The sequence below is a fragment of the Syngnathus acus genome, chromosome 13 (genome assembly GCF_901709675.1).
Source record: "Syngnathus acus chromosome 13, fSynAcu1.2, whole genome shotgun sequence".
Classification (NCBI taxonomy): domain Eukaryota; kingdom Metazoa; phylum Chordata; class Actinopteri; order Syngnathiformes; family Syngnathidae; genus Syngnathus; species Syngnathus acus.
This window is the reverse complement of record NC_051098.1, coordinates 15966792-15993543: the sequence shown is the minus strand read 5'-3', so window position 1 is coordinate 15993543 and position 26752 is coordinate 15966792. Positions and strand designations below refer to the sequence as shown.

The 26752-nt window shown below is 43.5% G+C and overlaps 3 protein-coding genes across 6 annotated transcripts in view; 1 reads left to right on the top strand and 2 right to left on the bottom strand.

The window, feature by feature from the left end:
• Positions 1-12829, bottom strand: part of arhgap35a (Rho GTPase activating protein 35a) — a 38588-nt gene extending 25759 nt beyond the window's left edge. The window contains exon 1 of the mRNA XM_037266975.1: positions 12115-12829. The gene's annotated coding sequence lies outside the window, so the exon portion shown is untranslated. The remainder of the gene's footprint in view (positions 1-12114) is intronic.
• Positions 12830-14165: 1336 nt separating this feature from the next.
• Positions 14166-16804, top strand: ap2s1 (adaptor related protein complex 2 subunit sigma 1). Of its 2 annotated transcripts, XM_037267501.1 has the most exons (5): positions 14166-14326; positions 14666-14815; positions 14899-15012; positions 15272-15331; positions 15912-16804. In XM_037267501.1, exons 1-5 carry the CDS (start codon positions 14324-14326, stop codon positions 16011-16013), a joined length of 429 nt encoding a protein of 142 aa, XP_037123396.1. In that variant the 5' UTR covers positions 14166-14323; the 3' UTR covers positions 16014-16804. The 2 variants fall into 2 exon arrangements, with proteins under 2 accessions (XP_037123396.1, XP_037123397.1); XM_037267502.1 differs by lacking the exon at positions 14899-15012.
• A 652-nt stretch (positions 16805-17456) lies between these two features.
• rab4b (RAB4B, member RAS oncogene family) lies at positions 17457-22070 on the bottom strand. Of its 3 annotated transcripts, none has more exons than XR_005099843.1 (8): positions 21884-22070; positions 20221-20301; positions 20043-20157; positions 19903-19965; positions 19554-19708; positions 19372-19467; positions 19049-19217; positions 17457-18955 (listed from the first exon to the last, which is right to left on the bottom strand). XR_005099843.1 is itself a non-coding variant. In XM_037267500.1 (7 exons), exons 1-7 carry the CDS (start codon positions 21897-21899, stop codon positions 19102-19104), a joined length of 642 nt encoding a protein of 213 aa, XP_037123395.1. In that variant the 5' UTR covers positions 21900-22070; the 3' UTR covers positions 17457-19101. The 3 variants fall into 3 exon arrangements, 1 of the variants encoding a protein (XP_037123395.1); XR_005099844.1 differs by having other exon boundaries at positions 17460-17873; positions 21884-22052; XM_037267500.1 differs by having other exon boundaries at positions 17457-19217.
• Between the last annotated feature and the right edge of the window lie 4682 nt (positions 22071-26752).

Below are 26752 nucleotides of genomic sequence, written 5' to 3'. Positions count from 1 at the left end.
CTCAGCATTTCTACAGTTATCTTCACCAAGCACAGGAGGAAAGGTCATTTCTTTTTTTTCTTCCTCTATCCTCTCCTGTTGACATCGCCGTCCTCCCATCACCTCTCCTCCTCCTTCTCCCCCGTCTCATTTATCTCCTCCCCACCTGCTCTCGAGCCCCCCCCTCGGCTTTTATCTCCCCCTTTCAGCATCCTCTACCTCTTCCTCTCCATCCTCATCCTTCCAACGACTGCGCTGTTCGGGCACTAAACAAAGCCGCCCGTGGCGTCATATGAGAGCTAATCAAGCAAGACCACAATGCAGGCCATCATCGCGCAAGAAGGTAAGAAATAGAGGCAGCGGACGGGAGGGAAAGTTGGAATGGAAATGGGAATAATAAACGTGGACAGAGACAAATTGCCTTCAAAGTCTGATCAACTAAATTAAGGGAGGCCAGTGTTTACCTTGACTTGATCCGAATGAACCTTGACTTTTGCTGACTGGAATGAAGAACCAAGGTCGAATGAAGTTTGAAAGTCTGACAATTTGTAGTTCTATAAAGAATTCATTAGCTTGTAATTCTGCGGAAAAATACTTAAGGAAAAGAAGAAAACCAGAACGAACACTCTACAATTGTCAACATACCGTTAGCATATATGTTAGCTAAATTAGCAGTCGCTAGGCAGGAAAATATTACAATGAGAAAAAAAAAAGTCAACGACAGTCACGATGGCTTTACTGCTTAAATGCTAACAAAATAAACTCACCTAAGCTAACCGTACACTTTCATTTGCTGACGCCCACATCACTCACCATCTTAAAGTCGCTCACTGGGGAGGCAACCCAGGTGAGGATGCGAGGGCTCAGCTGCAGAGCTACAACCATCTGCTCGTTTGAAGGTCAAATAATTGCTGTTGAGGAGACAACAAAGAAGCTGGAGTAATATCGAGTGGCGGCAAGCGGGGATACGGCAACCTCGGTGGATCGCTCGTTTTACCAAAAGATATTAACCGCAGTGTATCCCACTTAGAATTTACAGCCTAAATCCTCATGTCAGTTCTCCACCAAATCATTCATGGAACCATTAAGAGAAAGGCGATATACTGTAGCATCTGCTTCGACGATGACACAAAGACGAGCGGTGGTGGATCAATAACCTCCGCAATTATGAACATTCGATGTCACCACAAAAAAGCCTCCAACAGCATTTCTCTCATCCTCGCAATCCTCTTCCACTGGCCCCGCCCACCCAACTGGCTCAGCCAATCACTTTTGTGGTCTCAGAGATGGTAGGATCTTACAAAAACTGTTGAAATAATTCAAGTATCACAAAAAAAGTCATTCAGTCCATAGAATTGCTGTCTTTGCCATATTAGAAACCAATCCTGGCTATTATCTTTTTAAAAGTAGACATTTTGTGGACCTTATGAGATAAAGGAAGAAAATTAGGTCACCAAACAAAAGATTTTTTGGAATACACGAAAGATGCTAGCAGCGTAGAACAACAACAGCGGGTGAGAGAGTCCAAAATGTGCTAAAAGGCAAAAAAAAAACCTCTTTAATTAACTTGTTGTACTGCTCACCACCACTTTCCCAACATTCTGAGTCAGGAATTTGCATGGCTGGAGCAGTCGGTGATGAGGCGCCTTGGCTCGACACAGCCAGTCATTATGTCCTCGCTCGTTTGGTTTGCGCGTGTGCGACTTTCATCAAGTTCAGCGACATCTTCCACTACATTTATTGTTCATCTGTGCGACGATGATTTTAACAAAAGGTCACTGCGTGAGTAGCAAGTGACAGTTTGTAATAAACTTAGCATACCGAGGTGAAAATCTCATCAGTCGTTGGTTGACTTTTCCCGACCGCAAGCATATTTGAATCAGCAACAGATAGTGTTCTTGTTCTAAAATTCAACAGTACTTGAAATTTGTCGAAACCAGCCGCGACAAGGAATTTGAAGATCTTATCGAATCGGTACGAACGGAAGACAGTGAGTTCGGAAAGTGACTTGGACGGCGGCGAGCGCGATGGCAGGATTTGGGATTTGAGTCTTTTAACTTCATTAGTTCCGCTTCAGTCTGGGGCCTGTAGATTATGTCTAATTAAGCAGCTTAACACGGCTTAAAAAGCACCGCACAGAAAGGACAAGAGCCTTATCTGTCAACCTCCTCAAACCGTTCTTCACTTCCCCTTTTCTTCCTGTGGCGGGCCGACATAAATTCAGCGCATGGCCTTTAATGCCGCGAGAGATTAGCGGCTGCGACATCGGTGTGGGCGGGATAGCGAGCGGCCGCCGTGATAGCGGGTTTGGTTGCCTGGGTATCAAGAGAGACAGACTTGATGAAGAAGCTTTGGCTTTGCCAAAATTAAGGCCCACCGCCACATTAACAGCGCCGTCGTGTTAGCAATAGCAGGCACGTAAACAACCGGCTCAGCTTTTTTTAACGAGCAGACATCTTAAATGTCTGCTAAATGAGACAGCTGGGTTCCATATTGCAGGGGAAAGGATTTGGGGCTTCACTGGAGTGCATATGTCTAGCCTAGCATATGTGTAATGTTAGCATTCTAACAGCTAGCATGGAAAGCTTTTTTTCCTAGCAGGTTTGGGGTGGTCTTCTGAAATAACACAAAACAATTACCGTAATTTTCGGACTATAAGTCGCGGTTTTTTTTTTCATAGTTTGGGTGGGGGGGCGACTTATACTCAGGAGCGATTTATATACATATATATGGTTTTTTTTCCACTTTTTTGGGCATTTTATGGCTGGTGCGACTTATACTCCGGTGCGACTTATAGTCCGAAGATTACGGTATTCCATACTCTCCTCTGTTGCTCATATCATAATTCTTTTATGGTTGTTTTTAGTATGGTGTACTTGAGTACCCAAAAAGCTGCCTATAAATAAAAGCAATAATCATTCATGTTTTATTATTATTTCACATGTTAACACTAAAAGTGTTTTAGTTTTTGTCTCAAAAATGATACGTCGAATTAACAACCCTGACATTGATTTGTACTTCCATTATTTCCGATGGGAGCAAAACCTTCCAAGACAAATGGCGGTTAAACATCAAGGTATTGTTCTTACAGCTCGTCAGCTCTCTGCTGCAGCTGCATGTTCTTCTACGTCCCTCAAGCCACAAAAACTGGACAACAACCTCACAAACATGTTCTAACATCTGGTTGCTGCCTTCAGGGGGGAAGGGACTCGGCGGGGATCACCGACTGGTATTTATCAGACAAAAGGTGTCTCGGCTAACTGGGAGTGTTTCGTTGCATTAAACGGACCTATTTATGCCAAAGAGGACTTTAAAATGGTATCGAATGTTGTTGTCAACACGGTGAGAGTGTCTGTGTAGTAAATACGCCTTTAATAGATTTTCCTGAAATACCACCCGAACAAAACACTTTAAATGTTTGTGTACCGACGTGTATGTGTGTGTGTGTGTGTGTGTGTGTGGTCCTTACACGCCTCTTCTAAACATGTTAAACAGTTCGTTGGTAGACTGGAGTGCCATGTTTTACAGCCAATGAGGAAGCAGCATTAGTACGACATCGCCGGGTGCCAGCACAGAGCCGTGATTTTGGAAGTTTGACACACGAGGTCGCAGCGAGTTTGGCTATATTCTGCTTTCTATTTCTGCCAATGAACAACATCTCGGGCAAGAGATGGTTCTAGAAACACAAAGAGAAAAATTCCACAAATTGTGCGGTGGGCAAAACCAAATGTGTAGTAGCTACAGATTGGGCAAGATGGCCGCCCTCCTCAGGACGGCTCCGTCTTGTTAACAAGCGCCAACGCACCAGGGTGTCTGAGAAACCGGTCACACGCGGTCTGTTAGGCGGTAAACAGCCTCTGATCCAAATCGGCCGAGCGTCTATTTTCTGACAACTCCTCCTCCACTCGGCGCAAGTGGAGGTGTTTAAATGATGAAAGCCAGCCAAACAACAAACGCAAAGGAAAGGGCAACGTGGCGAGGGAGAAGAAGAGAACGGGCGTACGAGGTGGCGATGGAGAGATAACGTCAAAGCATGATGGACGTAGCCACTAGAAAGGAGGCTGGAGTGAAGAGAGAGGCGCTATCTGATAGAAGGGATTTGCTCTACCCTGGAACAGTAATTTACTAAAGCCATTCTGCACAGGCCCATCAGTGGCGATCTGCTGGCTGGCAGATTAGATGGCAAAACCGCATCTTTCTGTTCAGCCAATCAGCAGCCGGAAGCGGGTGAGAGGATGAAAGAATGACAGAGAAGAGAGAGAAGGGCTGCTGGTGGATTTCCTCGACATCTGTTGAACGGAGGAAAGCGACATATGCAAAATATTACTTTTTTTTTTTTTTTAGCCTTCGCGAAGCCAACTCTTTCTAATTCTATTACTCTTTTTTCTATGTGACCAATTCTTTTATATACATACAAGACAGCCCTGGCATCTAAATGTCAAGCTCAAATCAATAGTGTGCAAAATCCAGCACCACTGAGGGTAATAGAAAAACACAAAAAAGGTTCAAAGTGGAAACAGGTGAGGAGATTATTTTTTGGAAAGTATAAAGTTAAACTGTAAATGGATTTTTTAAATAAATGAATAAAATACTAATAAACGCTCTGCTCGTAAATGAGTCGCATATGAAATGTGCTTTAGCAACAAAGCTGTTTTGCCTTCATTTGAACAAAATCTAAAAATGGGATATTTGAATGGCAAAGAATTGTAAACAACCTGAATGCAAGTATTGTTACTCAAAAAGTGTTCCGTAGCCTAAGCCCCGATACCACCTGATATATCGAGTACCTCCTCGGTAAAAGCCATGTCAGCAGTATGTGTGTTGAGATCCTTAACTCATTCACTGCCAACCCAGTCAATATCTTTGACGTCTATAACCGTCAATGGCACTGAATGAAAAAAATAAATAAAAACACACTCAATGGAACAGTGACTCAAATGTAAGTACTGTGTGACCTGGATCATGAGACCCTTTAACTATCCCTCCAAAAATGCTTTGTGGAAAATCTGCGATGATCACATGTATGCAATTCTGCTAATAATAAAACATAATAAAAACATAGCCTCTGGACAGATGTTTTTTTTTGGGGGTTTTTTAAACTCACCACTGTGTTGTGCTCAAGCACACTGCATACACATCACACACAAGCCATGAACTGTTTTTGAATGTCCACATCCTGTCTCGGGTTTTAGCACTGACTTGTGAAAAAAAAAAAAAAAAAAAAGGAACAGCAGCGAGTTGTTCCGTCCCCCGCGGACTTTGCCATCACCATTTCCTGTGCTCACTTTGGAGCTGGTGCCCAACGTCAAAGCACCCTTGGGGGGGGGATCCCATGAGGAGAGGACTGACATCATCCATCCATGTCCGAACCCTAGAGAACCAGGCGGGGGCGGGTAAACGATCCGGGCTTCGTGAACAAAAAAAACGCACGTGAACACTCAGTGTTACGCAATTTCCCAGAATTGGATTTGTTATGGCCAAACACTGAGTGGGGACAACCAGAGGACATATTTGCATAGTTCTGAAGCAAAAAAAAAAAAGAACAACGGGAGTCTCCGTAGCGGCACGCAGCGTTCATGTCGGGTCGGTTCATAAGCTAGAGCTGCCGTTCAAGGGCAGGTTCAACTCGCTGAGTCGCTTTGTTGGACCAAACGGCACACAAACAAGAAATTCTTTGCAATCGCGGCAGCGTGACGCAATCCCCTCCGCCTGTCTATGTCACACCTCAGCGAAAAAATCTCTGTTTTGGAAATGGACTTTGGTATGGACTCTCTGTACTCGTTCCAAGACGCCATCGTCTTTGACAGGTTAATGAAACATCAGCAGTCTCATACTACTGCGAGTACTTTGTGTCATCCTGGCACACACTTGAGTGAAAACTTAAAAATGCTGATTGCTGCAAGTACAGGGCTTTTTTGGGCTAGCAAGCTCACAATGATGGAGTTAATCGGCCATTTTGAGGATCGTAAATCTGCCAAACGATTGACTTGTCTAGAATCAATTGAGACGAAATGGAATCCACAAGTTTGAATTTCAATTTGAAACATCGAGCAAAACAATTGATATTTTTTTTCCCCACATAATTATCAAACGCTGATCCAATTGGACGGACGAGCCCTTTGAAAAAACGACGTAAAAATATGCAGTGCGAAAATGTCATGCCAGAAAAATATTTGCACATATGCGCAATATCAATTTGCAACGTCTTATTTAACAGTCATCATGGCTCGGCGACACATAAAAAAAAAATATATATATATATCAAACCTTATGCTTTTGTTCATTCTGGCTCGCTGCCGCTAAATGAGTAATCGCTAGTCATAGAGTGGATTTAATAAAGTCTTATTGTGTGATACAAATAAAGCCAGCAATGACTGCTAACGTGACTCATCATTGTGGCGCTCTTCCTTCCAATGTTGGCAATCACAATAGCTACCAGGCTTTTTCATAATTAAAATGAGATTTTAAAAGACGCCTCTAAAGTCACACAAAATACACGCACACACATATGGGTGGAAGCCACAACAGGCCTAGCTCGTCCTGACCTGACAAACTGCATTCTCAATGACCTTTTCCCTTATTGGACAAAAAAAATGAAAAGCATTCTCCCTTCTTCGACTACCGTGAATAACACGAGCCGCCGTGTGCCTAGGCCGCTCTTGTCAAAAACAACTTTGTTTACATTCTTCACCCGTGTTACTTTTATCTCTACAACTTCTGACATACATGCAAGTCAGCACAGCAATGGAATTAGGGATTGAATCTTGGGACACGTAACACTTTGATTAGAAGGAGAAAAAAAAAAAAACACAGCTCACAAAAACATGCCGGCTTTTTGTTGCGTTGATCTTCGACTTGATTTATTCATAAAACCGATGCTCTGTTTATTCACCGATAGGCCTTCAAAGCTCGAGATCCTTGAAGATAGTGGAAGAAGGCACACTTTCTGAGCAACAGGAATGTAACAAAATGGTGGATCCTCAACAGCCCCGCAGCAGGAAATGAACTCTGACACAAGAACTAAGGACTTTGGGGCCCCTGGTGCATCCTGGGAAATGATGGCATTGAGACACAGTGGGGGAAAAATGAAAACAAAAATCAGCCTCATGCTATCTGCTAGTGTCAAGATATCAAAATGCTTCCTTCTCATTTCAAACGGGCCATTCGTGGCATTCATATGCTGTTTGTCCAACAACCGAGACTCCGATAAACAAGGTCAAGACTTAGAACCTGGCAGCCTGTCGGAAACTGACGTCTGTCCTTCTTTCATGCAGATGGAGCCCGCCAGCACCACAAAGACGAGCGCCAGCGCCGAGTGGGAAGGAGACGGGAAGTAAATAGAGTGCTACATTCAAATAAAACAACACCCAGAGGGTTTTTGGGGTGGATTCGCTATTTTTATGGCTGCCCTCCCCCAAGCCACGAGGAAATAGCATGGAATGGACATCATTAGCTAAGTGGTGGCTGGCTAACAGGCAGTGGCGCTGCGATCGATAAAGGCCGGCCGGCCGGCCGGCTCAGCCATCCGAAGCATGAAAGGTGCTTAGTCATCATCCCGGGGCCTGCGTAAACCTTTGCCGGCCGGGGCCAAGGATTTGGACCGGGCCATATCGAATATAGCTAACATATCTTCACACCACTCGGAAGCCGGATACAATTTTGACAGAAGGCGAGTTGGATTAATTGAGTCACTTTAGACCGGTTTCTACCAAGCAGTAAATACTAGAAAAATAACGACCATGCGCTAAAGTTCAAATGCCAGCATCAAAGCAAAGTTCCGGAAAGCAAATGACAGCATTTGTGCGCAAGACGCGCCAAAGGCCAACGCTGTGGTCGGAACCCCCTGAAGTGGCATCTGAGTCAAACCTTGGGTGACAAGGCGGCGCCCTTCTTGCGTCCTCAACCGCATTACACTGCGTAGCGCCCTCAAAATGGCCGAATTAAAATAGCAGAAGACGTGAGAAACAAAAGAGAAAGGGGAAAAAGTAAATGGAGGAAAGTGAAAACGCGGGTCGGCTGAGGTAGCTCCGGGCCTGTGGGAGTTGCTATCTGCGGCTCGTTTTCTCGTTTCTTGTAAGATGTTCGCCGGTCTGTGACTAAGGCGGCCGGCTTTAATTACCTCGAGGTAGTTAAAGTGACACAACCGATGACGAAGCAAGCAAAAACTAGATTGCTGGAGAGTACGCACAATCTCAATGGGGATTTTCAAAACAGTTTTGGCTGACATTCTGAAAAGCATCATTGAACTTAACAAGCCTGCGGATAATGCCTAAAAAACTACAAGATGAGATAAGGGACGTGGGAAAATGGACAAAACCGTATTTTTTGTCCAAAACAGATGCCCGAGAACAGTGATTCGATTGTTTTGGGTTTGTTTTGCACGGATTTATTGTGAGTCATCAAAACAAGGCTATTGGCTTCGGACATGCAGGCAGCACGGATTGTGAGTCCTGCTGAAAGCGGTGGCAGGGGCTGATATTGAAAATTAGGGATGCGTCGATATCGCTCGCGGTGTCCATGGTGACGCCAATACCGCTTGATCAGCCTGACGTAATATTCTGCTCTCCCTGAGCGTTCGCTGTGCAGTCTGGCAGATGGCAAACAGGTCTTCAAATAGATTCTTGTTTCAAGCTTATTACTGACACTCCGAATTGAATTCAATGTAAAAGTAACCAAATTTAAAGTGCATTAATTAAGCTAACATACACTGTTAGCTTAATTAAGCCAGCACAAAAAACAAAATCAAAATCGTCAACGTATAAACAAAAACCGAGACAGATTTGATCTAAAAATTCAAATGATTTATTAATTTATGTGTTTATTTATTTTGTTTATCGCCATTATTAACAATATTCTTGAATACAAGCGCGTAGCAGGTCTGTCTCTTGAGCATACTCTGCTTAAACATGGACTCACCCACTCAAAAATAATCTGATATCATTACACACTTAACGATCAACAATACAAAAGAAAAAAAACTATGCGACATGACCCATTAAAAAGCAGTGAAAGTCCAACCTAGTGAACTCCAGGCGGTGGCTGGCAGCAGCTCAATCATAACATCTTATTTAGAGACACGCTGAGTCATGGAATTCAGCCGTGGCCAATAGCCAAGCAGCAGAGTTACTTTATGGTCGTCATTGATTGGTTGATCCCGCCCGGAGTGCAAAGCTGAAAGGGCACATACCAGGAGCGAAGCCCCGAAGCAGAAACCGACAGCAGTTTGCTCGCAAAACTCACTCCCAAGGTACAATCGGAGTCCGGGGAATATTCCTCAAGGTAAAATCCACACAAACCCTTCAGGGCCAATTACTGAACTCCAAGGGAAATATTAGTACCTTTTGCAGAACCAAAAGTACCAAGAGCACAAAACAGAAGCAGTCAAAACACCAAGCCTTTGTAGTGATTTCAACTATTGTCAATTTAACATGGTAAATATTTACCAATGATCCCGTCAATCAAGATAAGGCAGATGGAAATTCAGATCATCAGATAAAAATGGATCATTAAAGTGGAAAAACAATGCAAGAGAAGTTAGGAGGGACAGATTTTACTTCCACCTTTTTGGAATTGAATTCATCGAGTTTCTCCAATTAATAAAAGCAACTCTAACAAAAATAAAAACTGCATACCGAGGCACACAGCCTAGCAGGAAGGAGGAATCACGATTCTTCCATCGTGGTCTAATATTTCCGAAGCCACCACGGAAATGATGTCACCGTGGGCTCTTCTTTTAAAAGACCACTTTAATGGTATTCACTTCCTCCAAGCGGCATTAATCATATCTAAAAGCTTCAGCGCCAGCAATCGTGCTTAATACGTCATCGGAATTGGAAAACAATATCGGTAGAAGCTGAGCTAGATATAATTTAGGGCAAATGCAATTTTTGTTAACGCTCCATTCAAAGTTGCTCAATGAGCAATCTATCATACGGCCAATGAGTGTCGGCAATATTTAATAGCCATTTTCGTTCCCGGGGAGTGTATGCGAGGCACAAGCGGAACTGCTGACTCGAGGTCACACATATTTCAGCTCTTCAGATAAAGTAGCTCGAAAGCGCTATGGGGGGGGGCGAACTAGCACAGGTCTTTCTATTCGAATGTTAAAATGCAAAGCGTCTGAAAGACCGAGGAGAGAAGAGAGCCTCGTTTCAACCGGCCACACTTGGGAATGGAAATTCAGATGCAATCATCCCAGAATGCACCTCTTTCTGACTAATAATCGCTCGGCAAAACAAAGCCGCCATTGAGCGAGCGACATGGTGACTGTAATGTGGACCACCAAAACGGCCCGATATAATTAGCTCAATTCTCCATCAAACGAGCTTACGGATGACTGCGAAACAAGCTGCCAAAGTGAGAGTCGTTTTTGATGAGTGGGGAAGCATTGACAGGTAGGCCCAAGGGGGGGCGGGGGGAATAAAAGCATGGGCTGACATGGAACTCAAATCTCAAAACAGCCTTGTTTGTATTTCAAATAAGCATCTCTCAATGGGGCTCTTGTGATTTAAAAAGGACCATTTTTCAAAACGTCGAGGAGAGCAGAGCACACCCCTTCACTTTTCCTCGCTGCTGTCCAGATAACGAGAAACTTAATCTCACTTCTAGTCACCTCATCGGAGTACGCGTCCACATGTCTGGCTCACGGCCTGACAAGCCCAGCCAGCCTCCGTTTAATCCCGGGACGGGATCGACTCGAGTCGATGGCAGTCGGTGCGAGGGTGAGTGCGTACGGGGCCCGCCGTGCTGCAATGAGCCCAATCAGGCGAGGAGCAGAAGTGCTGACAGATGCTAACGCATTTTACCTGCGAGCAAAGAGGATGAGTGTTGACTCGATTCTCACCGCCAGGCAGTTGATTAAGCACGATGAAAGGGAGACTCATCAAAAAAAAAGTTGCAGGCATGGATGAGTCAAAGTATTTGCTCGGAAAGGATTAAAAAAAAAACGGGATGGGCATTTCATGAAATCTCATTGTTCATCCATGAGAAAAATGAATTATCTGCACTCGAGGCCAACAACGAGGTGCTCTAAAGCGGCCACACTCTATTTTGCTTCTACTATCTGAGGGAAGCATGGCGGATAAAATATGCAGATACTTTTGTGAATCATCATTAAATTGGAAACTCACTTGATTTAAGATCATCCCAGCATTAAATTACATTTTTTCCCCCCCACTTGCTCTGAGCAGTTATTGGGACATGTGACACTTGACAGACACACAAAATACACCCTTCAACTGGTTATCATAGATTTGTTGATGACAGATTCACTGAGCAAAGGAGACAACACCAACATTCACGTCTGCCATTAAAGTTCCTGTTTTGTTCTTCGATCCGGCAGTGACACAGCAATGTACGCCCGCCCGCCCGCCCACACACGCCACCGGTCGGTTGAAATCCTTCGACATCAATCTTAAAACAGTGTGGCAGTTGGAGAGACGTCTCCTGGAATGAAGTGTCCAGATGTCCAGCGGTGGGGGGGGGGGACACTGAAAGGGAGTGGCCGGCAGAGGGGGTGGGGGGGCAACGACCACTTTGCAGTAAGCACAGTTTGACCGGCTCTGTGCACAAAAATATGAACGCCTATTTTAATTGTTAACACGAGGTCGTAAATCGATCCTTATAAAACATGGGAGATTATACACACCCTTTCAGGTCTTGATGTTTGGTGCTCGAACTGTCAATTTGACAACTTGAAAACAAACAAAAAAGACTTCAATCCACTTAAGTGGTTCTATTTTGATCATATAAACCGCAAACGTGAGTTAAATAAATACCCCCCGCCCCCATTGTTATTTAAAACCAACACACAAGCCTGACAAACAACATATTCCAGGTGCAGGGCTCCGAACAATCGTTTTAATGTTTCGTTGGATGGCATCCATGCTTATTAAGCGCCTTCCTCTCCTCTGTAAACTTCCCATGAATCAGCGAGAAATGAACACACGCGCATCAATCCGATCAAATGAATTATGATCATTACGACAAAAGGGGTCACGCAAGCCTTTTTTTGTCAACGCCGGTTCGGATTGGCAAACTGCGGTGAAACAAGTGGCATAAAATAATCAATCACACAGGATTTTGGCAGCGCACATTTCAGATTGGGGCAGATTTAAAAGGAAGTAGGCTACGTACCGTAACATTCCTTCCTCTCCGGATTGCGTCCACTCCTTTCCCTCCTCGCAGAGTCTTGGAAAAAAAGACAAAAACACACGGCGCCAACACTCTCATCGATTATTATCCGCTTCCAGGGCACGAAAAGAGTCTAAATGTCCATTTCTTGTCACTTTGGACGCTCACGTCTGAAGTTTTCACATGAGCATTTGTCTGCGTGTGTGCCGGAGGGCTAACCAACAACTGAATGCTAGGAAAGGGGGTAAAAGCGAGCAAAAAATGCCGCACAAAGTCGTCTTCAGCACGCCTATGAACAAGAAAGAAAAGGGGGGAAAGGGTTCTCCTGCTTTTCAAAACGACCTTTCAGGAGTCTTGTTTTTCTTGCTTCGCCACCACGTTGTTTGCAGCTATTATTATTTCCTTTGTTATGTCCAAAATAAAAGATTCGCCAGGAGAGGGAAAGGGGGCGAGCTGTCTTCAATGATCCCAGCGGAAGGGGAGAGAAAAAAGGTTGGATTCCCGTTCTCTTCGCTGGTGTTGTTGAGCTGCTGGCAGGCTAGAAAAAAAAAGAAAAATGTGTGACGGTGTGTGGTGAGTCTTATTTTTTTTTGTCAGTTTCCCAATAATGGCGGCGGCCTTTCTCTTGGCTCCAGGCAGCATCTCCCCTCCTCTTTCGCGGCCAACACAGAGAGACAGTCTCGCCCAGTGGTTCATGCACACTATTACAACACGCACGCGCACGCGCGCGCTCAAGCTCTCTCACTCTTACTCTCTCTCCAATGTTGATTGCATTGTCACCGTTCTCATTTGACATCACTTTAGGATCATTTTATGACGTTTTTAAAAATGAGAATTATCCACAACTAAGGGTTATTGACTCGTTCAAATTAATAGGCACAAAACTGATCAAACAATAAAATCATTCGTAATCCTATATAATGAACAATATGCCCGTTTTGGGGGTGGGGGGGTCCTTGAATGCCATTAGCTTGTGTTGTTGAGGGAAAAAGAACTATTGGCAAAAATCGTCAAACATCTGCTGATTTTAAAAAAACTAATAGATATATCAAAGTCAAAGTCAAAGTCAGCTTTATTGCCAATCCCTTCATATGTCAAGACACACAAAGAAACCGAATAATTTTTAATAAATTATATTAAAAAAATAAAATAATGATAATAATTGTCACTTGCCACTTTCATTAGGGCAAAACATATATTAGGAATCAGGATATAATTTTTTTTATGACGTCAATTTGATGCAACATATAGTTCTACTACAACCACTACAGTATCAATCGCACGCCTTTACACCATTAAGTCTTCATGTTTTTGTAAGTAAGAGAAATCCAATGTCAGAGCCCCAATAGTTAACAATATTTTGCTATATATAAACAGCCAGTTAGTGTTCAACGTGCACTGACTGACCTTTGCTTGAATAAACACACAAGCTCATGTCCAATCACGTCGGACACTGTGTCACTCAAGCAATATTTGCATGACCCCAGTCACAAGAAGCAAGATTAACAAGGGCCGAAGTTTCTGCTAAAATAATAAGCCTCGGTTTTTCATCCGTTTTGATTTTCTATTGCCTTGGCCTAAACACTGCCGAATTATTTGTTTGAATTAGGAAAAACTAATACAGGACAATAAAAATGCTATGTTAACTTTACTTGCCATTGTATTTTTCCTATCCAATTTACTCCTTCCCTTTCTCTGGACTTGCAGCTTAAACGTTTTTTTGGTCTCAAGGGCCAAAACATTCCTCTGCTTAAATGTTGTGCAATCCCTGACAGTACCGGTTCCTCCACCCTGTCTAATTCAGCCGGGAACTAACAAAATTGCAAACGCGTAGCCCTCTTGATATTGCTCATCCTTATTAAATATTAAACAAATATATATTCATGTTATTCTAATGCAGGATGCACCATTTAACATAAAGATGTCAAATGACTCGAGTATCACGTGATCTAAGCACGAGAAAAGTCATCACTGACGTATCCTGGTAATTGTAGTTTTCATTCACTCAAAAGATAGCGCCGAACGCGATGATGAAAACTACCTTTCCCAGCATGCAACGCAATCTGACTCTTCCTCTGACTTCCTGATAGCTTGGAAAAGATAGCGGGCGAGCGGTCGAAAGAATTACTTATGTATTGGCATAAACGCACTTCATAGTATTCCACGAACGTGCCTTGTTGGAGTTTATAAAGTCTCTAATTAGAAGGAAAACATGGTAAATATATTGCGGGTCATCGTCATACATTTCTAATAATTTTGCTGCCTATAATCGCTAGCATGCTAACCATTTAGCAACATCGGCATAGCCACTTGGCTCAATCGCTATAGGCATAACTTCAAACACGGGAAGCATTTGCACAAAGATAATACGATCTAAAATGAAAAGAAATGCGAAGAGTGAAATCAGTTCTAGGGATCAGTTAGTCCTCGCTTCCACGGAACTACATTTGAATGAAATCGGTCTCATCAATTGCGCTTCACGTCAAAGCAATCGTGTACAATGTGACAAACTGGTACATTTCCTCCTGGTCTAATATGACTTTGTCCATTTCAGATCCGCTTCATTCTGATCCAGAACCGAGCCGGCAAGACGCGACTCGCCAAATGGTACATGCAGTTTGACGATGATGAGAAGCAGAAGTTGATCGAGGAGGTGCACGCAGTGGTGACCGTCAGAGATGCCAAGCACACCAACTTTGTGGAGGTGAGTTTAGTGCTGATCAATATAGGAACCGTAATTTGAGGTCAAAATGAAAGAATGAAGCCCGCCAAGTATTGTTTCCACAGTTCCGTAACTTCAAAATCATCTACCGACGCTATGCTGGACTCTACTTCTGCATTTGTGTTGACGTGACTGATAATAACCTGGCATATCTGGAGGGAATCCACAACTTTGTCGAGGTACGAAGCACATGCACTCAGCATGATGTTATATACAGTAGAGCTACTCGCTAAGTCAACTATGATGATTCCGTTTTTATGCTCTGATGGTGTACCGGAATGTCTGTTAATGATTATCATGGCCATTTTCTTGGCTGCTGCACCTCATCACATTCTTGTGGGAAGTACACTGAAGATAAATGCTATTTGTGCAGTACTCATTATGAAAACCGTGAACTCACGACTTGACTGCATGTCTCCCCCCCCCCCCCCCCCCCAGGTGCTCAATGAGTACTTTCACAACGTGTGTGAATTGGACCTCGTCTTCAACTTCTACAAGGTGAGCGCCTTGACAGAACAGTTAACAAAACGCCAAAGACATTGAGCGTGTTTTGTTCCTCTATCTAATTAACACTTTGGGTAGTCGTTTGTTGGAAGGTAACGGCGAGAATGCTTAGCAACAAGCAGCTCCCCAGCTGCTGTTGCCGCGCTTGCTAATGACTTCATATTTTAAACTTAGATTACGACCACGTATTCAATTAACACTTGCCATGTTGTTTTCAACTGAATAATTACCAAGTGTTTGGACATTTTTTTCTTTAAACAATCCATACTAGAAGCTCCTCGAGTTGTTTCAACTCAACCACAGAGAAATCATAAAGGCTGTCACTATCCAAATACTTAAGCCCTGACTCCGTGTTAGGTCATTTGGTGGTTATTTTTAAAATATGATGACTTGACAAGTTGTCATTTGGTGAAGCAACATTCCAGCTGAAGTCTTTATACGAGTGGGGAAGAAGATAATGTCACGTCTACTTTCAGTCCGTGGTTTGCGGTAGTCATTGACTATTTTTGTCTTCCACTTCCCCCGCGCGGCTGATCTACTTGTGCGTTTTTAACCCAGTTATGTCCTCCTCCAGGTGTACACGGTAGTGGACGAGATGTTCCTCGCCGGCGAGATCAGGGAAACCAGTCAGACTAAAGTCCTCAAGCAGCTCCTCATGTTACAGTCGCTGGAATAGACAACAAATACCTTCCTCGCTTCTCTCCTGTGGATGAAGGGGAGTTGCTACACCTTGAAATTCATCGTGATATTCATTTTCTCGCACAAGCTCGTAACCCCCCTAATATGAAATTTAAATTTGGGGAGTGAGTCATCCTTTTCGTCACATCCAATTACCCCGATTAACCTTGATCTCACAGCACTACAGTCACGAACAAGCGCCATCAGAATGAGTGCATCCAGTACTTAAAAGCAATTTTTAAAACATGTCATATCATACTCAGCATTGGCATTTTACACATGGCTCACTATTAAGTTTAATTGGAAGGCGCTTCGGAGTGGATCGAATAAGTGCACTCCAGGCGAGTGTGCAAAGACAACCTGACTTTTCTCAAGATGGCATTTCAAATCATATAGTCTACAAATCACTCGACGTGGCGTGGTGCTTGTTTGTCGTACGTTTCATAAAGCAGTACTGTGATCCTTGCGTAGTATGGTTTGTGCACATGTATACTTGTGTCTTATATTAATCATGTGGATAAGAAAATGAAGCATTCATTCCAGAGTGCACGACATGTGCTTCAAACAGTATTTAGTCATTTGATAAATGCCAGTTACTTAATGGCTTCAAATAAAATATGAAATATGAAATAAGAAAAGCTTTTTATGTTCATTGGTTGAAAATGTACTGCTACCCTTTTGTTTACATCAAAGTATGTTGATGGAACTGTTTTTTTCTTTTCTTTTTCCATTATTGTCTCCCAGTTTAAATACATGTCCCATTATGTGTAAATAAAAAGATGTATGAGAGCAAGTTTAGCCCCAAATTGTCTTTTTAATTTCACATGTTCATTAATGAGTGCAAATTTGTGCTGGGATCGATTGCTATCTGGAAAAATTCCATCTAAATTCACTGGAATAAAGCTGGACTACATTACAAGAAGAAAATTTGAATTTGACAAAGAAATTGTTTTGCAATGTCAACACTATCATCTACTGATGTACACTAGATCAAGAATAAGGTGTGGAAAGCCCAAGTCCACAATGCTGTATGTTCCTCGGGTACAGTAATGACGTCATATAGTGACACCCGTTGATTTACCACCATCTTGTGGCCGACTCTCAGTATCGCAATCAAATCATGAGGTCACCCCGACAGCCTGGCCAAGATCAATAAATCAGTCGATAGATCCACTCCGGCTACATAAAACCACTCAGGCTGTAACTGAACCGAGCCAAGGGGATAAATCAAGACGATTGAGGCACAGCGGCGGCCATTTACTGTTCATCATGCGAGCCTGGTGATATTACAACCTCGCTCTGTTGCTCCTTAAAGACAAACTGCTTCGCAGCGGAAGGTGATGTGAAGCCATTGTTACATTTCGGGGCGCGCCAAAGCCCATTGAGGTTTATTTATGGGATTTTAAGGAGGGGGGGAGGTCAGAGACATCGAATGACAAGGTGCTGGGTTTTCACTGGAAAAGGACAAGCAGATTTACTGGGGATTGCATAATCATTACAATCAATGAGCAACACTCTCTTAAGACAACTCTTATTTACAACATACATGTACAGTCCTGTGTAAGATGATGTGGCATTTGTTACCAAGCAACAACTGAGTGGATCAATGCAGACTAGATGACATCATAAAATACCGGCTGCATGTAACACAAACTCTTCCCGGGGAAAAAAAAAAAGGGGGGTCTGTATCCTGTCACACGCAGTTGTTCCTTAGTAAGAAATGATGACATTGACAGTTAAAATATTTATTACAGTTTCAAGTCAAATGAAAATGTACAATTCTATAATTACAGCGTATAAACGAGACATTTGAAAAGTAAAAGTGCACTTGCAGAGAAGAAAGAGAGTTGAGGCCGCACTGAAAAGAAGGGGAAAAAAAAGTCAAAAGACTATTGCTGTTCTTGTCAGTGTGACCCCAAAACTCCTCCATACAGAAGTAGACAAACTATTCGAGAAAGAATGAAAGCAATTTGTACATTTATAGCCGTATAGATGATATGATTGCATGATTGACTGTCTTTGCTTCAAGTGTGCTCGTCTGCTCACTCGAGATGATAAAGTGTGATTACACGTACACACGAGAGGAGATGATATTAGAAACGCTTTTGTTGGTTTTGGGCCACGCTAACCTCGAGTGGCCATTTTTTTCTTTTTTCCCTCGCACTCACGGTCCCACAAAGCTATCTGGCTGCGGTGCAGAGGAGAAGGAAATTTCCCGTTGCTCTCTCAATAACATGTGGGAAGGCTCCAAAACTGCTCATGACGAGGGCTTGGCGAGAGAAAGTGAAAAACTACGCCGGCGGTTGAAAACATGCTTATCCACGTCTGAACGTTTTGAGGGAAATGTGGCAAATGTGACGTCTGCGTGGACGTGAGGAGTGGGACTTGGGAGGTCCGTAAGTACGACTTGGGTCAACTACAGCCCGAGCTCTACTGTTGTGCTTCTTGGCAAGGAGTGGCCAACCTCCAGATCAAAATGACGCCAATCTGCTTTTATATGGATTGAAACAAGGCCAATACTGTCCTCCCGTGTAACAAAAGTGCAATTTGACGCAAAAAGTTGTGGATCAGCTTTCCAATGACGCCATAAATCTCTCCTATTTAAATACAGTAGTTCCATTTCCCCCCCCCCCCAAAAAAAAGAGTCAAGTGTAAAAGAGCACACTCAGCAACACATCAATCGACAATAATAATTTATAAACCTAAGATGTGCAAATTTGGTCAGCGTGCGTGACTAAAAAACTGAATGAGAAGCACAGGAATTAAAAAAAAGAGAACAGCCCATACAAACAACCCGCGACTCGTCCATATCTGGTAACAATTCGAAGACCATCCCATAAATACGCCATGGCTCAGGAGTCGCGGTGGTCTCCGAGAGCACTCATCCAGGTGCTCCGAGGTGTGTGTGTGTGTGTGTGAGACACCCCAAAACACCCGGAGCTGACACACACACACACACACAAACACGGAAGAGAAGGAGCCTTCAAAACACTGGCTCCAACACGAGGGTCCGATAGGGAGTCACTCACTGACCTGTACGGGACGTTGCGTGGACCGGGTGAGGAAGTTGGGAGGAGTGTGCAACCCTAGCAACTACATTGCTGCTTGTTCTGTGCGGTGCTGCCTCGCGGCTGCCGCAGCTGCCTCAGCGAAGCGTCGCCGTATTGGATCCCCGAGCCCATCCTTTCCGGGTCCAACTCGCCTAGGGGAGGGAAACGTGATCAGTGACGGGCGCAGAAAGATCAACAATCGTGATTTCATGCCCTTCTGAGTGTGTAAGTTTGCTCGCTTGCCAAGAAATGATACGGCAAATGAAAATCGTGCCAATTTCAATTCATCCTAAAACGGATGAGCACCTGAGTCGATCTTGTTGAGGATGGTGCGAGCGCACTTGAGAAAGCCCTCCTCCACGTTCTCTCCCGTCAGAGCGCTGGTCTCCATGAACATCAGATCTGCGCAAACACAGAAGGCGGCACGGCACGGCACGGTGAGGAAAGAACAAGAAGTGGAAAAGGCAGACGGTGAGTGTTTGAGCTACCGTTCTCCTGAGCAAAGCGCGACGCCTCCAGGAAGGTGACCTCTCGCTCGGCCTCCAGGTCTTTCTTGTTGCCGCACAGGATGATGACGATGTTGGGGCTCGCGAGTGTGCGCGCGTCTGTCAGCCAGTTGGTCAGAGCGTTGTACGTCTCTCGGCTGGAGGCACGGACAAAAGACATTTTTAAAAAAATGAATCATTCGCTAATATATGGGGATAGTATGACGTATTTCTCTCACGTCAGCAGTTAATCATTTAACAAAATAAAGCCAGTTGAGATTGTGTGTCTTCTTGATAATCATTAAAAAAAAAAACTTTAAAACTGCCCCCACTCCCCAAAAAAATCTTTGACCTGGTAATATCATAGACGAGAAGTGCTCCGGCTGCTCCGCGATAGTAGCTGCGCGTCACAGAACTGTGAAACAAGAAAAGCAACTTTGGATTTCATTGGTAACAAAAATACGTTTCCAGATAGAACGCGCGTGAAGTTACCGGAAGCGTTCCTGGCCGGCAGTGTCCCAAATCTGCAGTTTGACCGTCTTCCCGGCGACATTGACCACTCTGGAACCAAACTCCACTCCGATAGTATGGTTGGAGTCCTGTTTGACTGCAGTCGCACAAGTATTCATTTCACACCCTTGTGCTAAGAACTTTGAAAAACACAACTCACATTTGTTCTCAATGAACTGATGGAGGAGGCAGGATTTCCCTGTCCCGGCGCTGCCAATCACCAAGAACTTAAAGAGGAAATCTGAAAGGAGAGGAGAGGAAAGATCCAAATGTCAGGGGACATCCCGAGCCGGCTACACTTGGCGCTTGGAACTTCACAGACAATCCTTTTAATCTCATCAAGAGCCTCTTCTCACAGCTCCTGGCAGGCCCTCATTTAACCTGGTAATCACCGAGCGCACACACACACACACACACAACACGGTTTGTGTGCACTCGCCGCATTGGAAAGCGAAGAGGCAGAACTTTTAGGACGCGTTTGTTAAATTGAGCTGTTAAATTGTGGCTTTGGGTGAGTGCGGCGTAGCCACGCGCGGACCAGCTGTTTGTACAGATGTTGTTGTTACGGACGAAGACGAGCCGGTTGGCTCAGATGACGTGGAGTTGCGAGCGAGCGAGCGTGTTGATGACATTTGAGAAGCTTTTGTGCGCTGCGGCGTCCCAACAGACCCAAAGAAAAAAAAATGTTAATTTTATTATCCATTCAACGAAATGAACAGTTTCAGGGAGGTCAAATCAACATTTAGATTGAGCCATTTTGAACCTGCTCACTGGAGATCTCCCCAGGTGTCATTTTGTCTAATGTTAAATTTGCACCAGATAGCGGAACCACGAAGCCACAGATGTGAATTCACACCCTTTTTTTTTTTTTCCCCCACCATGTCAACACAGCTGACAGATTGAAAATGCTTCGCTTCTAAAAGCTCGCCTCAGCTTTTTAGTCTTGTCTTGTGTGACAATCAAGCTGTCAGTGTGACGGCAACACGCCGACGCTGTCGGTTTGACAGCGGCCCAGCAGGATGTTGCATCACAAGATCACATAATTGACAAAATAGGAGAGGTGTTGACTAACATTATTTGATTAAATGGAAGAAATAAAGTCAATGAAATCAATACATTAGGCTGAGCACATTTTATATAGTTATAAGAATAATGCACCATGACATATTCTTACCAGGAAAAACATTAGGAACACCTGCATGATCTAATCCAGTACAAAAATGCTGCTTTTACAGAGATAATAATGGTTTTATTTGATTGAAACTGTAAAACAGGTATTCAATTATAATTCAACAGTAATTTAATCTGATAAACATTGTAGTAATAGCCACGATAATAAATGTCATTAAAAACGCAAATATTCCATTTCATTTAGTTGATGATGATTTATCTATTGTCATAATATAAAATTGTTTTAGAAACACTATTAGCTTAATGCTAACACACAATAGAAAACATCATAATTGAGCTCAAATGAAGTACACTACTAAAGTGTACTACGACAATTTTTTAGTCATATTTCATTGATTTTAGGGAGCTCAGTGTCTGCCCAGTCATTCTTCATGTACGGACATGTCACCGCAGCTCAAGTTCGAGCAACTTCCACCTGCCAAATGGAGCGGCGGCAGTGCTACGGAAGCGTATTGTTAAGACGCAGGTGGAAGGATAGCGACACAAACAAACACGTAAACGGCGTCTTATAATTAACAAGTCAGTGCTAACGTGTAAGCTAGCTAGTTAGCCGCGCAGCTAAAGGCTTGTCATATCACAGCTGGTTCTTCCGCAGACAATTTCAAAAACAAAACGAAACGAAAGGAACATACCGTACGTCTCGGACATGTTGCCCCCCTCAAGTCACTCGGCCCGTTATCACGTTTGGCTCGGAAAGTCCGTCGTTTTGTGTTTTGCGTTTTATTGTTGTTTTAATTGTGTCTTGATACCGTTTGAGCTCCTTTGCTTCGGCCACAGTGAGCTAACTGAGCCAAGCCAGACCCTGGGAGCTGCCTGATGACGTCATACGATCATAAAGCGTTGCCTTCGCGTCTGTTGGAAATCAAAATACTGCATTTCAACAAAGCGCCACAAGATGGCAGACGAAGATAAGGTGACGAGTGAATATCATGACAGTCAATGAAATCAAATCAACATAATCTGACTTTAGGAAAGCGCACCAATTTTTCAGACGTTACTATTTGTTACATTTGTTATTCCTTGTATAGTTTGCACAGTTGTGTAACAAATCATACGATGATTGATGTTTTTTTCCCCCCAACGTTTGGGGACGACAAAGACAAATAAAATTCCATACTTTGTGGTGAACAAAAATTTGGTTGGCTCATTTTTCTTTGCAGCAGCTTTGATGCATGTTATCCCTTGTTCTTTGCACATCCACGAATAAAGAGACACTTGTGCAAAGCCCAAGGGCGAGCTATAAGGTAAGGCCGCCCAAAGGCAACAGGTGATAAATTAAAGAGGCCTACCACTCTGAAAGTATCCCTCCAAGTTCCTCCCTGCTTTTGTTGCACTTTGGCAGGTCCCTTCATCGTTAAAAGCTCTTTTCACTAAGATTAAAGCTGGGGAGGAAACACTAGGCTGAGCGTCGTGTGGGGCAAGGATGTTTTCCTAAGGTGGGCTACAAGAAAGGGTGGGCTCAAAGGTGTGCAGCTGGCCGGAAAAAAAAAAGACAGCGCTTCTGTTAGTCACTTTGCTTACCTTTGTGAGTGTTTCATCACTCATTGTCTCCCCTCTCTCTTTCTTGCCCTCTTGGGCCAATGCAGGTTTCATCATCATGATGGATGTCTGAGCTGCAGGCCAAACATGTGGTTCCGTGTGTGTGTGTCGAACTCGGATGTTTTAACTGGACCGGTTTACAAATTCATGTGTACTTCTAAATGTGGGCATGTGAGGAGGGCATTTGCAATAGATGGAAGGAGGAGGGAATTCAAAGTAAATATCAACATGTTGACTGTGATTAGAGAGGTGGAAACTCCCTCGTGTGATGCCAGTCAACCTAAGCAATGTTTACTACAAACAGTGAGTCATTTTTTCACAGGGTACATGGACTGAGTCACTTTTAATGGAGAAGAGTACTTACCTGGAGTCTGTCTAAAGCGATCGTGGAAGGTTTTTTGTCAAAGCGGACATATGATGGGAAATTGACCTTTGAAAATATAACTAGAAATATCAATACAACACTTTTGCAGTAGCTGGTATCTCAAAAAAGTTGGGTGGTAATTGTACCGCCAAACGTCTTCGGTAAGTTCAAGGGCAGCTTCATACAAAGTGGAGAAAGAAACACACCTGACCTAACATAAACAGGACTGAATTCTGAATGTAATGAGTAAACAGAACTGAGTCCGTCTGCACACAGAGGATTTATCCTTTGTGGAACTGACGACGGCGTCCTTTGCAAAAAGTTCAAAGATGATTAACCTTTAAGTTGGAGGCAGTTGTTTGGATTTCCCCGTCCGTCTAAACGAAAAGCCGAGCGAATGAAGTACGAATGATTGGAATTCCGATTTTGAACGTGCCCTCTTATCTCATCTGAACTGAAAGAATCAATCATATAATTTATTTCCATCTCCTGACACGGAAGATGCTCAACGGTTCCCTGAGCTGCCAGATAGAACTTGTTGAAGAATCTTTCCATTATGTCACTCAAAATGTTTGGAACTGATAGCAGGTAGTTAATGTTGAGATCACATTGCAGGTCTGCAGGGGGAAAAAGGTGCCGCATCCTCTCACTCGGCCCCCCTCGTCTTTTGTTGTTCTTTTTTTTCCCACCCAGCCATGGCAAATAACACACAGTCGGTTGTCCTCACATGAGGGGTTGGGCGTGTTCCGTCATCGTGACTGACGGTTTGTCTTTCAACACACACTTAAATAAAAAGATCCCGCTGGAGAACATCAACATGCCAGAATGCACGTACAGAAAGACTTGCTGACTTCATTCCTCCATATTGCACAAGCATCAAAAATGCTAAACGGGAAGTTTGCAAAGCCAAGGCATCACACTTTGTTCTTTCACAAGACACTCCCATCTTTGAGTTTATCTTCTCAAAGTCACAGCAGGCTCATGTAGCTTCCCTCCGGGCACAAAGATATTCCCCCGAACGAACTTTTCTGTTCATTTCCTTCCACTCTCACCTGTCACAACATTGATCCACTGTCAGATAATCCAGAACTCATCCCTCCAGTTTTCTCTAAACGTAGGCTGTAATCGACTGATTTGATAGAAGCCATCAACCCTGAGTGATACAGTTAAAGAGTAGCAGATGAGAAATTGGACTAACCGGTAAAGAAATCCAAAAGGGGAGCTTCCCTCCGAGGCGAGTTGCGTCTCGTCCTGGGCTGCCCGACGTGTCAGCGAGATTAGATGGTCAGCCCTCGAGGATGATGTCAGGACTGATGAATGAGATCAGTGACCTCCACACCAGACGGCTGCAAATCAAGCGTCACATCTTCCATGTCTCCAGCAATTACCGTCGTCGCGGATTGCACAGTGAGCGCACTGCATGATGTCATGTTGATATGACGTTTCGACATCATGCTAATATTTTTGTACTTGTTTATTTTGTTTGTCAATTTCTTTCTAAAAATGGGAGTATTTCTGTTTCATATTTTTTGAGTAACACTTGACCCCCCCAGTCAGGTGGGCAAATTTCAGGCTAAAGGTGACACCCAAAGGTCCCAGGTGTGCTCAGCCCCATCACACAGGTGAGCGTGACTCAATGTCCTGCCTTCCGCCCCTTCCCGACCCTCCTTTAAGCTCCTCTAATTGTGTTTCCAACCTTTCGAAAAGCCTCATGCTCTTATCCTCGCACCTCTTACACTGGTATGTTTTGCAGTTGAATGACATCATCATAGGAGGACCTATTGCAGGGGTTCTTCTATTTATTTAATTTTAATTTTAATTTTAATTTTAATTTTAATTTTAATTTTAATTTTAATTTTAATTTTAATTTTAATTTTTTATTTACAATAAATTTGTACAGTACTGGATATTTTTTTAGTCTGCGCAAACAAGTACCAAACAGAAATGTCGTTTTTTTCTTGTTTGATTTTATGCCACAAAATAAATGACTTAAATATCAAAACACTGTCAGCCCAATCGAACTAGTAATACTCATTTCAAATCATGCATGTTCAAAACGTGGATGAATATTTAAATACGTCCTTTGCTCACTCCCCTGGCATGGTTCCGTCATTTCCAAAACATGTTATTGTAGCGATGACCCATTAACAGTGTTTAAATTGGCACGGGTCCAGCTTTGACCTCGCGTCCAATGAGAGGACACGTGCAAACAACAGTGTGTGTCATTTATGGTTGGAGTGTGCCTCTCTTGTGTTTGCTGACCTCTTGGCCGTCCGTCCCTCTGAGAGCACACTCAAGGAAAACTTTTTCCAAGCCCAGATGATTTCCGAAGAAGTCAAGGCTGACTCGTCCACCTCAAAGGAGGCAGCGGTTAATAAAGTTAAAGCCCGGCCGGGCTCAACAGTAGCGCTCCGAGCTTTTATTTTACATGACGTTCCCAGCGTCTCGCCTGCGGGGGCCTGAATGCTGAGTGAGCGGGACACAAAGGAGAGGCCGGATTAGCCTTTGTGGGAAGTGACAAGTTGTGAGGAGGTCAGGAGGCTCTTTTTTTTTTTTTTTTTTCTTTAAAAAAAGAGGAGGCTCACCTGGGAAAGTAGCAATTTAGTCAAGCCCTGCTTTTGTTACAATGGTGACACTGCCTCACACCTTTTGTCCGGATACAAACAAGTCCGAACATGTGATAAGCTACGCAATCCTGCTATGATTTTACTGCCATTGTAATTGTTATCATGTCTAAAGATTCATTGAGAGTTTTTGTGCGTCACGATTTTGTTTAGATCCCATCCAAACTGTGTGGTTGGCCAAAAACGCTATCTTAAGACGATTTGATTTGTGCTGTATTTGAACAGCAGGGGGCGGAAAAACCCAATTTTGTTTTTGAACTAGATTTAAGAAATAACTCAAATTGGATCAAATGTAATAAATAGTTTTCTGCACCACCATTTTGTATACAATTTAGCTCTCATGGGCAGTCATGAAGACTTTCACAACTACTCCAAGTGACTCAGTTAAACTGAATCAAACAAAATATTCTTCCATTGACCCTCTACACAAGTTGCGGCACCATTTGTGTTTACTTTTAGTCTCTGAAGACAGATATCTGTACTTCCTTTTGTGAAAAAAGGTGGGATCAAATGTGTTTGTCTCTACGACCTGGCAGTTGTGGTTAATTTCCCCCGCAGTTGCTCATGCATATTTTCTGATTAGGCAGCTCATTAGGACAAAAGTGCACCTCCAGGCTAGGAGAGCACCTCCGCAGGAAACCCCACCACAACACACACACCCCACATCCCTCGTGCCTCCCTCGAGGCACAAACAAGCTTCACTGGGCCTCAGCAGGAGGGAAAGAGTTGTCGGTTGCTAGTGGCGGGAAGAACCGAGTACAAATATTTTGGTTTTCTAGTTGAATGATGGTGGCTTGGGTTTACAAGAAACAAAAACTGAATATTGAACCATGAATGGCAAATCTATCTCACACACACATGCACACACACACACGATGGAAATTTGCAGCAAGCCCTTTCATTTCCCTGCTAATAATCTCTTAATCATAAAAGCCACCTGGGAGCTGCCGCCTCTGTTTGCTCCCAAATTACAT